Here is a 13526-nt window from a genome sequence, read left to right on the forward strand (position 1 = left end):
GATCGGCTATAGAGGTCATCAAGAAGGTACCGTCGGGGCCCTGTCATGTACCCTGTCAGCAAACGGATCCACAAACATCTGTGCGCAGAAGAGTTTCTGTTTATGAACAAGGAAACCGATTTCGATTTCTACTGTAACGAGATTCCACAGGCAGTAATGGCTACCTGGGTGGTGTCTTTCGAGCATATTGTCGGATTGGAAGTTCAATTCGGCCGCGAGTAGGGGCAGAGTATGGGCCACCTCGAGGGGGTACACTTAGACCTCGACTACCCACCCAACCTCCGGTTGGAATCTCCATTCTACTCCTTACGCAGAATCAATCAATACAGAGATATTGATACTTCGTCACCCCCAGGACCCTACGGTTCGAACCAAATTCCCTGTGAAAGGAATACCAACACATATCAAGAAGAAATATGCACTTGCGGCTGAGATGATGTCATTGATGGCTTTCTTTGATCGCCAAGCGATCAAGAGGCGATTCATGACCATCTATGTACTTGGAGAAATACCCAGCGGAAGGCTATGAATATGAGAGCGATGACCAAGACCCCTCATCAAGTATCACAAAGCGAGGTAGCAAGTGGAAGACTTGTATAGTAGAAAGTGGCTTGATTCCTCTAAGTGGAAGACCCGTATGAGGGTCCTATCTGTTGGATCTCTGAGCAGTCGGCAGAAAAGGTGGATCTGGAAGGCGGTATGGGCACTTACAAACGACCCCTTACATACCACTTCTGAGAGGCCGTGGGCTCTGCCCACAACCTCCTCCTTCCACCTCAAGACGCAGCAATAATAGACCATTATTGACACTTCGTTCCAACCGTACGGTTGCCCTGCTGACGTGTATACCAACACTATCTATATACCGTACAAGACGGGTAATCGGCTTGTGGAAAGCGGTATCGTACGGCAGTAACCGGCAGCGCCACGTGTGGCGCTGCGACATCAAGCAATGACGAAACCGGACATGTCGAAGAGCACTTCGATTCCACCATAGAAGTTCAGGGCTTCTAGAGCGAGCTCTCGGTATTCTCAAGGCCTTTTCGTTCATCAAGGAAAGCCAAAACAAGACCTTGAAAATGCACCGCCTCGTCCAGTTGGCAACTGCAGCATGGCTTAATCGGAAAGGCTTGGCAGATAGTTTCGTCGGAAAAGCACTAGCAACAATGTGCAAGGTCTCCTCAAGTTCTTACAAAGGCGTGCTCTATAAGGATCTTCCTCATTACCAAGCTGTATTGGCAGCCGATGCTAAAAATACCGTCACGAATAAGTCTTTGACCCTCCCGATTAGAAATTGCATAGCGGAACTGTATTGGAGTATGGGCCGACTTACGCTCGCACTCGACATGACTGAAGAAAACTTGGGTTCACTAGGACAAAGTAAGCTGACAGAGCTCTACTTTAACGCAGTGCGACTGAAGGCAATTATTCTCCAATCTCTCGACCGCAAACCAGACGCGAAGCAAACGCTCGTTGGTTTGGTTGTCATCCAACCGCAGGATAGTGCGACCAGATTTTACACAATCAGCTCTCTTGCTATGTTGTATCTAGAGTTAGGGGACTACAGAGAAGCAAAAGACTTGCTAGTTGGTGCCATCGGACAACTTGAAGAAAACAATGTTGAGTTTCTCGTGCACAGAGCATGCCTGATGGCTTACTTAAGCACGACATTTCAGGAGTTGGACAACACGGAAGAAGCGGAAGAAACTTGCTTGCAGGTATTGAAGTTGATCAAAGAGGCGTTTGATTCCAGCAAAGACTCTAATCTTGAGCTTGCCTATGAAGTGGCAGGTACGTTTGCCACGCAAGAAAAACTGCAAGAGGCAGAGGCAGTCTGTCGTCAGGCTATACCCAATAACCTAAACAGAATCAAAGCGTCTGATATCAACATTAGATTATTGGGCACGATGGCGGATGTCTTAGGCGAACAACAGCGCTTTCAGGAAGCAATCGATATTCAGCGCCAAGTTGTGCATCTTATCAAGAATTTCGGAGAACTTGAACATGGATCGGAAGAGGAGGCCAAGGCAATTAGGCGTTTGTCCGTTCTGCAATACGGACAAGGGTTGTTCGGAGACGCAGAGGAGAGTATGGCTCACGCGCTTCGATTGTATCAAGGCATTTGTCAGGCCCATCCCAGTACACTCGTTACAACGATTGTCACACTATGCCTATGAAACAATATGGTCTTACACAAGCATGACTAAGTTTGCCAAGGATATGCCAGTATAAAGGGTCTTCCACTCACTATATAGATAGTCGGGATATTCCCATAGCCACTCGTTCTTCATACTCATCAATACATCCCATTGACCCCCTACCTGATAATCGCTGCCCAACAGCATTTATGGCGACACTGGGGAGGATGTACTTAATTGAATGTATCATATGGGAAACATCAAGTACAAACTTGGCAAGTGGGTGGAATCGAAGGAGATCCTAGAGAGCGGTTATCAGCGCAGCCTCGATGATTTGGGTTTGGAACATTACCTTACACAATTCTTCGCTAGGTTTTTGGAGAGTTTTACAGCGGAGTACTCATCGGAGTCAGATTCGGTGTGGATTGATACTGATAGTGAAGATGGGAGCCAGGAAATTGAGACTACAAAAGAGAAAAACGGCGAGTAGGAACTTATGAAAGCTCGGTATAGCCTGCTTGAGTAGTCATTAACCTCATGAGGCTAGCCATCAAAGCGAAATCATCTGACTAAAGGTGATGAAGCATTCATCAAAACTGTATTATGGTGCAAGTCAAGTGTTAAGAATACTAAGTTACGGTCACTACTATACAGCTACGGAAAGACCGGCCGGTCTCAAGCTACCTTATCTTAGGCAGGATACTGTCAGATAAGACAAATTAACAACTTGTATTCTGACATTTTGTCACACGGTACATATATGGGGATAGCACAGCCACATCTATTGTGACCTTGCGTGCTTGCCTAGATGCCTGGGCTTGGAAGGGACGGAGACGCCTCTGCTAAGTCCCTTTGAGTATTAGCCTCCGGCGGCGACTCCAGTAGGAAAAACGTCTTTCACGGAAGGCATTGAACATCTACATGAGGGTTCAAGAGCTTGATACTTAGTCAAGGTGCATTTCAGCCAGTGAAGTTGTGGTACAAGAACGTATAAGAGCTAGGTCAATCCCATCGAGTGCCGGATCGCGTCAGCATCGTTGCCTAGTTCTTTGGACCCTATTCTCTAATTCTCAGTCTCATCGATCGATACGAGTATATGATAGAAGTCGGGACAGATCAATATGTCATTTGTTACTACCCTGAATGAGGACGTAACTTAATGTGTCGATACTATTCGGCACCTGACGGAATGAGTATGTCGATGTTACGGGCTGGACCCGATTAGTGGATCCGGGCTAAGGCCCGGATTCTGCCACGACTTACCGCGCCGATTCCGCGGTGGTCCCACTTGAACGTTTTTCCTCTGCGGAATCCCCGCTCCAAATCTCTCCTCTTCAGCTTAGATTCTATATATCGGAATCACCCCTACGTGGCCTCACGAGGGCTGGGCTCTTAACAGTCGAAAGCCATCCGTTTGATGCGGGTGAAAAATAACACACCAAAAGCCTCGTGGCACATTCTCCTAGTCAGGCACTCAGGGTAGTCTCGTGGTAGTACATTTACCTATATGTCGACAAACCACCATAGACCAAGGCTGATTACATCGGTCCAACTCAGCTGAGAGCACGGAGCAGAGAGCACGGCCGAGGAATGAAGCATGACGAATTCCCATACTCGCGGCCGCAATGCGCGTACGTGGCCAATGACTCGTTCACATTCCTCACACAAACCACCAAACATCATCGACAACGGTTTATACCGTCATGGTCGCGTCCTCGTGGTGAAAATTCACCCGTGAGACCCGCCATCTTGTCCCACCCGCCGTTCACCCGCCCTAGCGAGACAATGTGTAACAAGGAGTCGCGACCCTTCTCCATCGCGACCGCACCGAGACAGAGGGTCTCGGGCAAGACGGCACAGAAATCGACAGGTCAGCGAAAGGGATGGGCCTTTTGCAAGGCTTTGGGGAACACATCTTGACATCTGATGTGGTAGGCTGTCGTGACTGTGTACGTGCCTGTATCGTCTTGATGAAAACCCTTTCATCCGGAAGACGTCCGGAAGGGAGATTTTCGTTGTTTCCACGAGCTCACGGATGATCCGGTGGTATTCAAGGCCCCTTCAGGTGAGAGCACGTTTGTACACGGCATGAAGAAAAAATGCGCGGAAGATACATCAGTTTTCTCCCGGCGCGTATCAAAAGATCAGCGCAGAACAGGCGGACCCACGGAACGGAGCGGCAGAGCCGCATCGCAGGAGGGAACACGGGTGACGGAGGGTAAGGGAGAGTCAGCCAGGCATTGTCATCTATCCACTCATCCATTGACCATTCACGGAGGGAGAGTAGAGAATCGTCCAGTATCTGGCTCGTGCGTGGAAAGTCCTGCAAGAAAGGGGAGAGATGGTGAAGGGTTGAGGGCAAGCACGACGGTTTGTGACTTGCATTGCCGCTTCAGCTGAACTCGATGACGACGAGAGAGTTTCTCTCCCCCTTTCAGCATTGCGCTTTGAGGACAGGGTATGTCCCGGCAGATGTTGCCCGGCAATTGGATCCCGTTGAAAGCCGATGAGGACGAGCGCGACTTACATCAGCGGGATGCTGCATTATCTGCGTTTATCGTGGGCCACCGCAGTCAGGACTGCATTCCAAGGGCACTGCGGCTTGCCGCTTGCTTGACAGCAAGAAGAAGCTAGTGGTGCAAGTCCACTTATCAGAGGCCCGTCAGCCATGTTTCGAGGGTTCGTCACGATGCATCAAATGCCGGTACGACGGTATCTTGTGCCTGTATCCATGGTTGCGATTCACCCAAGCCCCCTTGAATCAGGTAGATCCTCCTCGTCCAGACATGTCCGCCACGCGTCCAACTTCCCAAGGACGTCGCGCCCAGCGCCGAGCCCCCCGTCAAGTCTGGAAAGTCGAGTTGGCTGGGCTGGGCATCCAGTAAACTGAAAGGGACGGGACAATGGTCTGAAGTTGGCGCCGCGCCCAGAGATGGCCAGTGATCCGCGAACGACACTGGCCCCCAAGGCAGGATTTTGAGAGAAAAGTCGCCAGATCACCATCAGGGATCACGTCGATGAATCGCTGACGGGCCACGACTGGGTGGGATTGTGGACTGATGATGCCCATGAGGGGGGCTGATGAGTGTCAATGCAAATGGGATCTCCCAAACCAAAATCCCCGAATCCATGTCAAGGGGGGAGTTTTCAGTTCCTGTGGCTTTCCCATCGAGACTGTGATGCTGGAAGCTGGGCCTGGAATCCTGGAAAATCAAACCGCCAACGTGACAGCGAAACCCCTGGTCCAGCCAGGTACGCCGTCACGGCCGTCAAGTGCGCCATGTGCGTTGGAGTTGCGACAGTCAGGTTTTACTTTGTCGTTGCTGTCTCGGGTTGTCGTTGGAGGGTTGCTATCTTCCATTAAGTAAGCAGTCACAACAAGTAAGCAATTGAGCCAGGAGGAACCCGCCAGTCAGGCGCACTAACAATTACCTCTTACCCGTGGCGCAAGCCTCCTTGTCGTGCTTGCCTCCTCGTCGTGCCTCCTTCCCAGGCCAGGCCTGCTCCTTCCTCCAGGACTGATTGATAACGTGACCTGCTAAGCTCCCTCCTTCCCCTTCCTCCCATCTCTGACCAATGAAGTACCCCGTCGCTCTTTCCCCTTGCATCCCTCGGTCCCGTCCGTGACATGCAGCCCCACCCAGCGTCTTTCCCCACCACAGAACGGCGAACCCGCCCATCTGAGTGGCCCCTGGTGACTCTGTGGCGCGGCTTAGAATCCGGGCGTGTCGCATGTCCCCTCCAAGTCCATCCACCCCAGCCAATCACACCCAATTACCTGCGAAAAAAGAGTCAGGGGTTCAGGCACCGAATTGCCGTTCCTTCTCCCATCCAATCGATCCCCGCTGCCATTCCAGAAGGTCTGGAGCCCACCGCCAACGGCTCTGCGTTTTTTCACGACCATCGTATCTGTACTTTCACAGTCGACATATCGTCGCCTCAACTGTCCAATCGAATCGATTCTTCCCCCCTTGCTTTAATCGTACAACCTTAATTCCTTGGCCCTGCTCGGTTTTGGCGGCTGGACTCTCTGGAGACCTTTCACGCAATCCAGCCTCTGACGATCCGTCCTGAGCCCTTCCCCTCCTGATGCTGGCTTGGTTGTCCTAGTCTCGGTCTGCTGGCGGCGGCTTCGGCGGTTGAGGTTGTGCAGTCCGCGCTGTGCATTAGGTTATTATTCTCCGAGCGCTGGTCCGCAGCCACACGGCACAGAGTCAGCAACCGTGGGAATGGAAGCACTGTTAGATGTATGTCGACTCACCAACATTCGACCACAAGCGTCAACAACACCATCGCAAATCATCTCGACCACCTTCCAAGACCTCTTGTGAAATGAACCGACCACCACCCCCCAAGAAGCAAATCAAAACCGACTCACCACAGTGACCACACTCATTAAACCAACTCTCACCGCAACCGCGCACCGCAATGGGTTTCAACCCTGAAACTCCACCCGCTCATCTCGGTCCTCCATCCCCAAAGGGGGCACCCTCCCCCCCTGTACTCAAGCTCTCGAGGTCGAGCATGCCCTGTCCCTCGAATGCTTAGCATCAATACGGAGTAGTCAAAAGATGTTCCCACTCAAAGAAGGCTTGGGTACGGGTCCAGAGACGCAGCTGGGCCTCGTCTCCGACACCATCTTTTGCCCCTCTCTGTCCCAGTCTTCCTCCCTGCCTTTGGTGCGTACGAGGTCGAGAAGTGAGGTACTCGCGCCTACCCAGCACCACCACCCCTGTCGAGACGAGTTTTGTCACAGCCCATCATCGTCCGATATCACAAAACCCGTGTCCCTCTTTTTTCTTCCTCGCCTTCTCTTACCATCTCAACTCCTCGTCTCACGATCACCACCCAAGTACACCTCCCATACCTATACCACCAAACAACCACCAATACCATACAACGAACCCACGGCCTCAAGCAAGACGCACCCAACGCACGAACCCGCACACGCACGCCAAGAGATCTGCACGCTCATACACACCTTTTCGGTCATTCTCTCTTAACACACCGACATCCCACATTCGTCCTCCCAAAAGTCTAATCCTTTCCACACACCATCACCTACATCACACCTCTTCCGTGTGTTGCTCGTATCCCGGACAGCAGAAGCTGCACCTCGCCTCTCTCTTTTTACCTACCGAGCGCCCCGCCCGCACTCGTGTCTGCTAGTCCAGCTGGTCTGATCCAAAAACCTTGCCTTCGCTATACATATTTTTCTGCCGACCTGCCGGTACATACTTCCCCAACACCACTCTTTCACCAACCAAGACGACTAGTCGCTAGCTCGACGTCCGTAACAACACCAACTCCACGATCACTCGGAGAATAGGAGGATTCAGGAAATCAAAAGGGAAGAAGAAAAACAAGAAAGCGGGATATCAGAAAGAGAGTGGAATTTGGGAAACGCCAACCAAACCCGGTCCGATTCGCGCGAACGCAAAGGCAGCTATTTTGAGCCGCCTTTTTTGTTTAATACGGCCTCTCCTCGAACACCAGCAACCGACGACGACAAGATGAAGGTCTCACTCGCGATCCTGACGACGCTGTGCGCGTCACTCGCCTCCGCAGGCGTGGTCATCACCCCCGTCCGTCAAAATCAGATTGTGCCTGCGGCACAAAAGGTCTCGGGCGACTGCTTCTTCGGCGTTGTGACGCCTCAAGGTTGCGCGTAAGTCTTCAGTCTCAACGATCTTTACAGGATCCATAGCTAACATGATATATCAGTCCTTTGAGAACGTGAGCCTGGCTTTACCATGCAAAGCGTCGAACGTATCATCATGAGCGATGAGAGGAAACGGCGGGAAAGAGACAGGCCGGAGCTCGTCGGGAGCAAGTCAACCCCAACGCAAGTTGTTGCCTCATTATTCACGCCAATCTGGGCGGGCTTGTGAGCATCCTTTGCTCCGACGATTCCGATGAACCGCCTCACTCCCGGCCACGCCTCTCCTTTCTCCACGGCCAATATTCACGAAGGAGAGGATCACGACGCCATAGGACTCGTCGTCTGTACCATTTACGACTTATTACATATGTGACCGGTTCACAACAAGCATCCATCAGCATCAGCGGTTGTTATTTCAGGCGGAAACTATTTGAGCATTTTCATCAGAACGACGATGACTGGACGACATGAGCGAGTGAGAGACTCGGTGGCAGAGACACAGGAGGACGTCGTCAGTGGACCTTACAGCGGAGGATTATGGTCACCCCCAAAACTAATGTTAGCATCCAAGACTTTGCGTCTGTCTGTTTTTGCTCGTGTTGTGGTTGTGCTTCCCCTACGGACCTCCGCGGGGTGGAAGCGCCGGCAGCACAGCAGCAGCAGCGCAGTCTTGGCATCTTCTTCACCAAATTTCTCTTCTTATTCCCCCTCCAATTTTTTACCATATACTAGATCACCCTTTTCCCACTACAAAGAATTTCAAAAAATATTGGATATTATCACCCGTTCCCCCTTCGTTGATGATGCGACTAACCAACTGGCCTGGGACTGTCAACTAACCGAGAAGCTCACCCCCACCAACAACACACCAATGAATCTAAGCGAACGCGGATGATACTCACGCCAGACAAGCCATGGCGCCCATCAAACAACAGCAAACCGGAGGCGTTACGCCACTCTGTAGCAACAACGCCCTCCGGAGTCCCCAAATTCCCCCTCCCCTCTCACCGCGACAAAAAACGACGTCCATCCACCCCTGTCAGGTCCCCTCAAGTCCATCACGGCATATACGTTTTAGACTTCCGCGTGCCTGAAATGCAAAAAACCCAAGCCGCAAAAGCTGATACGCGAAACCACCTCAGATTCTCAGAATCCGAGACCAAATCCCCAATCCCCCGCCCGTGCCTCGGTTTCGTCCCGACTTGGCCGTGTTCCAGATCCCCCAATCCGTCACTCTTCCCCCCCTCTTTGTCTCTGTCTTCCCCCCAATGCTCCACCCAGCCAGCGGCAACCGTTGTAACCTTCCACACCATAAAGCCCATGTAATTAATACCTTACCCTACCTTGACTCTACTGCGGCACTGCGGTACCATGCCAATACGTGGGCCGCAAAAACCTTAACTCTCAACTCAAAAAGCCCAAACTTAACCACTCACCTGTGTGACCTGTGACCTATGACCTCGCACCCTCGAGCACCCACACAGACGGGTACGGAGAAAAGGTACCGCAACTCGCTCTTTTCCCACCGAGGGCTTGGCTTACGTATCTGCGTCTACGTGCGCGTACCTGGTTGTCGACCTGGACACCTGGGCCTCGCGCTCTCTCGTGCCCCTCGGTCCCGAGACAACTCGACACCCACACGACCACTTGCCCACGCGTCAGATGCGCAGAAAATAGAAACATGCCCTCCCGATCGAGGCCTTTTATTCGCTTGTCACACTTCTTTGGGATTTCATTTCATCGACTACCAGATGAGGAAGCAAAGTGTAAAAACTGAATTTCGTTTCTTAGGGTATAATGGTTTCTGTCAGTCTCTCGTCAACGAAACATACGCCGCCCATGCCATCTGAAATGCCTCTCTCTCTCTCTCTCTGTCTGATAGTAAAGGAACCCTCCACAACACATGTAATCAATGAAGCAGTAGCCGCCGTCACTCAGCATTTGAGGGGGTACTTGGCGGCACGATCGGCCTTCATTGCACCCCAGTGAGTCTCGGGTGCCTCGCTGCCATCCTCGCCAATGGCATGCGGCTTCCAGGGCTCGTCAAAGGCCTCGAAGAAGAACACGTTGAAACCCCAGTTGACCATTCCGCAGACACCAGAGTCGTAGAAAGCCTGAGCGTTGTCCTGTCCCGGGATCGCCTGCTGGTAATTCGCACCTTCACTGGGCCAACCTAGTTTCAGTCGAACATGTCAGCAAGCTGTTTACGATGACCGCGTAGAATCATTTGGTATGGCGATCAGTGCTCAAAATGTATGACACAAGTGATAAAGACCAACTAGAAAGCAACTACCAAGATCGGAGTGCTGAGTAAAGAAATCCGACTTACCCGTCTCGCCAACCCACAGCTCAGGCTTGTTGAGCGATCCGCTAACGCTCTGGATGCGTCCAAACGCCTGCATGATGGAGTCGAAGAAGCAGGCAGTGGCATTGTCGCGCGTTTGACCCTGCCAGTAGGAAAAGGCATTGGTGAGGAGAATGTCGGCGTTCTTGATGACGGCATCGGCCGTGCCGTCCTGGTACTTGTTCCAGCTGTCCGCGGTGCCGATCTTGAAGAGCGGCGCCGCCTTCTTCATGTCCTTGATTTTGTCCGCCAGTTCGGCGCCGGTGAAGTTGCCGCGGTACATGGACTCGGATCCGACAGTGATGGCATAGACTTGGTCCTCGTAGCCGGGGGTGTGCTTCAGGATAGCGGCCTTGTCGGCGGCGTACGTCTCTTCGGTATCGGGCCTGTCCGAGTCAGCGGGTACACTTTCCCAATTAAACTTCACTCGATTTGGGGTAAAAGTGCAGTCTATCGCCGGACAACGTTGGCTTACCAAATGCCCAGGATCACCTGGAATTCCTCCTTCTTGGCCGCAGGAAGAATGTTCTGAGCCGTGTCGCACTGGTCGGCGGCATAGATGCGGACGATGCTGCTTCCCGAAGCATCTCGGATGGCTCTGAAGTCCGCTTCGTAGTCTGCCTGATACTTGCACTGCCCGTCAGGCTGCTTCGAACCGAGAGCGAAGCCCAGAGATCCGAATGCGAGGGCTAGGCCAGGGGCAGCGGCCAGAAAGGCCGCAACGACTGAGGTGTAGCGCATATTGGCGGTCGGTCTTTTAGTGCTTGCAAGTAGGTACTTGAGGTGGGAACAGGTGTAGCAAGAATAAAGAGATAGGAAGAGGATATGGACGTGAGTAGGTGTCAAAGGGTGATGCGAGAAAAGGGTGACTTGGTCAATCAGCAAAGGAGATGGTGGTCGGAGAAAAAGAGGCTGCCAAAGATCCACATGCGTTTGCAATTAATTCTCGTCAATTGTGACTCTTGGAAGGCAAGTGAGGGTATTCACCACCAGTTTGGGAAGGAGGCTTCCTGCCAAATGCTGCATGTCCAAATTGGGCAAGAACGGGATGCAGGCAGGGTCCAACCTTGACATCCCGCACCTCCCTTACAACTCGGGACGAACCAGCAGCTTACAAAAATGCACTGATCACCTTCCCTTTCTGGAACTATCTAATTCTGTCAGATCTTGGCAGCTCTGCGATTGTTGTCGTTCCTGACAATGTTGGCACCTGTGTTCCCCGATTGATACCGCAACCCCTGGACATTATTGCTGTCATGGAAATGCCTTCAATCACGTTTCCATAAAGCTCTTTTTTTTCTTTCCCTCTTTTTGCTCGTCGAGATCACTGGTGACAGATCCTACCTAAGCTAACTATGTCAACACCACTTGCTGTCATCTACAGTGCCTCTCTGCAGAGATGTATCCAGCCATTCTTTGCCTCAAATCGGGCCTCAAACACATTCTACAAATCACATCACAGTTGAGAAACACAAATGTCGTGAAATAATCTAGAAACCCCTATTGGGTTTCGGTTGTTCATTAATCAATAACAGAAACTATATAGTCCCGTGGCCAGGGAAAGAGGGTATAAAGCGATCCGCCATGTACAGGAGGTTCGATTCGTCGTCGTCTATTCGCCAATGCGGGAACCATCTTGGTCCCGCCCCGACTCCCGATTCATGCAGTGATATTCAGCCGTTCAATTACGTATGCGGATTTAGAGGAAGGACATGAAAGCCTGTACACCAACCAAAGCACCGGCCGCAAGCCAGAAGTTGATGGACGTTGAGTGACCAGCAGCGTTGCCAGTGCCAGTGCCAGTCGGACTGCTACCACTGGGGGTTGTGGAGGTAGAACACTCGCCAGTAAACTTTGCCGCCGCATTCGCGCCGAGGGGAATCTTCTGAAGGTTCGAACCACAGTTGTTGTAGGGGGCAAAGTGGAGGGCAGGTGTCTCCTGGTCGAAAACGACATAAGTCGAGCGGAGGAACGAGTCACCGAGCAGGTACGAGCCGTCGGTCGCCTTGTCCGCTCCGAGGACACATTGGCTGTTGCCAACGTTCCAGATGAACTCCTGGATAGGCACCTTCATAGTGTAGTCGCCAAACTTGAAGTCGATGGTGCCTGTGGTGCTGCATGGGACCACATACATGTTAACGGATGAGTCAAGCGTGCCCTTCAGGTCAGCTCCGAGTGAGTCGACCACAGCTGAAGGCAGATAGCTCAGGGTGGCGCCAGTGTCGAAGAAGACGGGGAACTGCGAGTTGGAGTATGTCTTGGAGCTGCTTCCCGACACGCTCAAGCCCACAGAGTCAAGCTGAACCCAGTACCTAGCAGACTTGTTAGTCATTGCCACAGAGGCAGGAAAATTCAACTACTCACCTCCACAAGTTCTCGTTGTTCTGGGGTCCAAGGATCGGCGCCGAGTGCAGGTTGCCACTGAACTTCTTCGTGTCGACACCGCCAAAGGAGATGAGGCCGCTACCCGTCTTCTCGTCCTTGGTACCGAGCGCAATGCCAATAGTGAGAGACTCGACAATGTTCTGAGCCTTCATCTCGTCAAGAACGGTCGGGTAACCGGTGTTGTTCTTCGCCTCGCCGAAACTGAGACCGAGGATACCTCTGTTGAGGTCAACACTATCAGTGGCGTAGCCAAAAATTGTTTCTCTAAGCGCGATGTCTGTATAATGCGATTAGTCGAGGTGGTCAGACCAAAAGCAAGGTAGCACATACCGCTGCCGGGAAGCGTGATGTTATCGCTGACATATTGCAGAACGACCTCTCCCTTGCCATACTTTATACGGCCCGTCTGGTCATAAACGGACGAAGTCGAAGAGTCTCGGGGGTCATATTGGCCATTAGCTCTGCAAGATTGTGTCTGTGCGGTGCTGCCAGCGTTGGCGCAGTTGGGGTTGACCCAGAGTTCGGAGGAACCAGTATCAATGGCAACCTTGGTGTCCTGACCGGGTGTACCGATGTTCACTATGAACAATAATTAGCAACGGTGATTGGCTTGCAAGCGCCTAGGGTAGTGCATACGCTCAATCAAGTACGTAGTTGTCGTCACATTGAGGACTGGGGCGTCTGTGTCCGAGACCTGTCTTCTGCGCAGCTTCTCCAAAGGGTGCAGTCTGACGTCTTGATAGATGGGCAGAGAAATGGAACCGACACCGCTGGAGGACTGTGCGTCGTCGCGACGAGCCGACAGAGCGGATGCGCTTGCCGCGAGGGCGGCAAGAGGCAGGTTGCGAGCGACCATGATGATATTCGGGTTCTATTCGGTTTTCGGGGTTCCGGGTGATTCTTGTCGGAGTGGTTTACGTCTAGTAGTGTGACGTCGAGGACGATGTCTAAGAAATGCCGGCGAAAGTTTGTCGATGCAGATATGCAAATGCAGGAT

General features: G+C 52.1%; 3 protein-coding genes across 3 annotated transcripts; 1 reads left to right on the forward strand and 2 right to left on the reverse strand.

Annotated features, from left to right (window-relative positions):
• Window positions 1-7651: 7651 nt before the first annotated feature.
• On the forward strand, window positions 7652-7878 carry BDP81DRAFT_390643 (uncharacterized protein; the record flags this gene model as incomplete). The annotated part of the gene is made up of 2 exons (XM_060587431.1): window positions 7652-7806; window positions 7863-7878. 2 exons carry the CDS (start codon window positions 7652-7654, stop codon window positions 7876-7878), a joined length of 171 nt encoding a protein of 56 aa, XP_060449983.1.
• A 1703-nt stretch (window positions 7879-9581) lies between these two features.
• BDP81DRAFT_403462 (family 17 glycosyl hydrolase) lies at window positions 9582-10885 on the reverse strand (the record flags this gene model as incomplete). Its single annotated transcript, XM_060588881.1, has 3 exons — window positions 9582-9973; window positions 10130-10530; window positions 10620-10885. The coding sequence occupies 3 exons, from the start codon at window positions 10883-10885 to the stop codon at window positions 9735-9737; spliced, it is 906 nt and encodes a 301-aa protein (XP_060449984.1). The 3' UTR covers window positions 9582-9734.
• A 958-nt stretch (window positions 10886-11843) lies between these two features.
• BDP81DRAFT_309895 (eukaryotic aspartyl protease) lies at window positions 11844-13385 on the reverse strand (the record flags this gene model as incomplete). The annotated part of the gene is made up of 4 exons (XM_060583580.1): window positions 11844-12456; window positions 12509-12806; window positions 12860-13108; window positions 13166-13385. 4 exons carry the CDS (start codon window positions 13383-13385, stop codon window positions 11844-11846), a joined length of 1380 nt encoding a protein of 459 aa, XP_060449985.1.
• Window positions 13386-13526: the final 141 nt, after the last annotated feature.

The sequence above is a fragment of the Colletotrichum phormii genome (genome assembly GCF_030913505.1).
Source record: "Colletotrichum phormii strain CBS 102054 chromosome Unknown BDP81scaffold_3, whole genome shotgun sequence".
NCBI classification, from domain to species: domain Eukaryota; kingdom Fungi; phylum Ascomycota; class Sordariomycetes; order Glomerellales; family Glomerellaceae; genus Colletotrichum; species Colletotrichum phormii.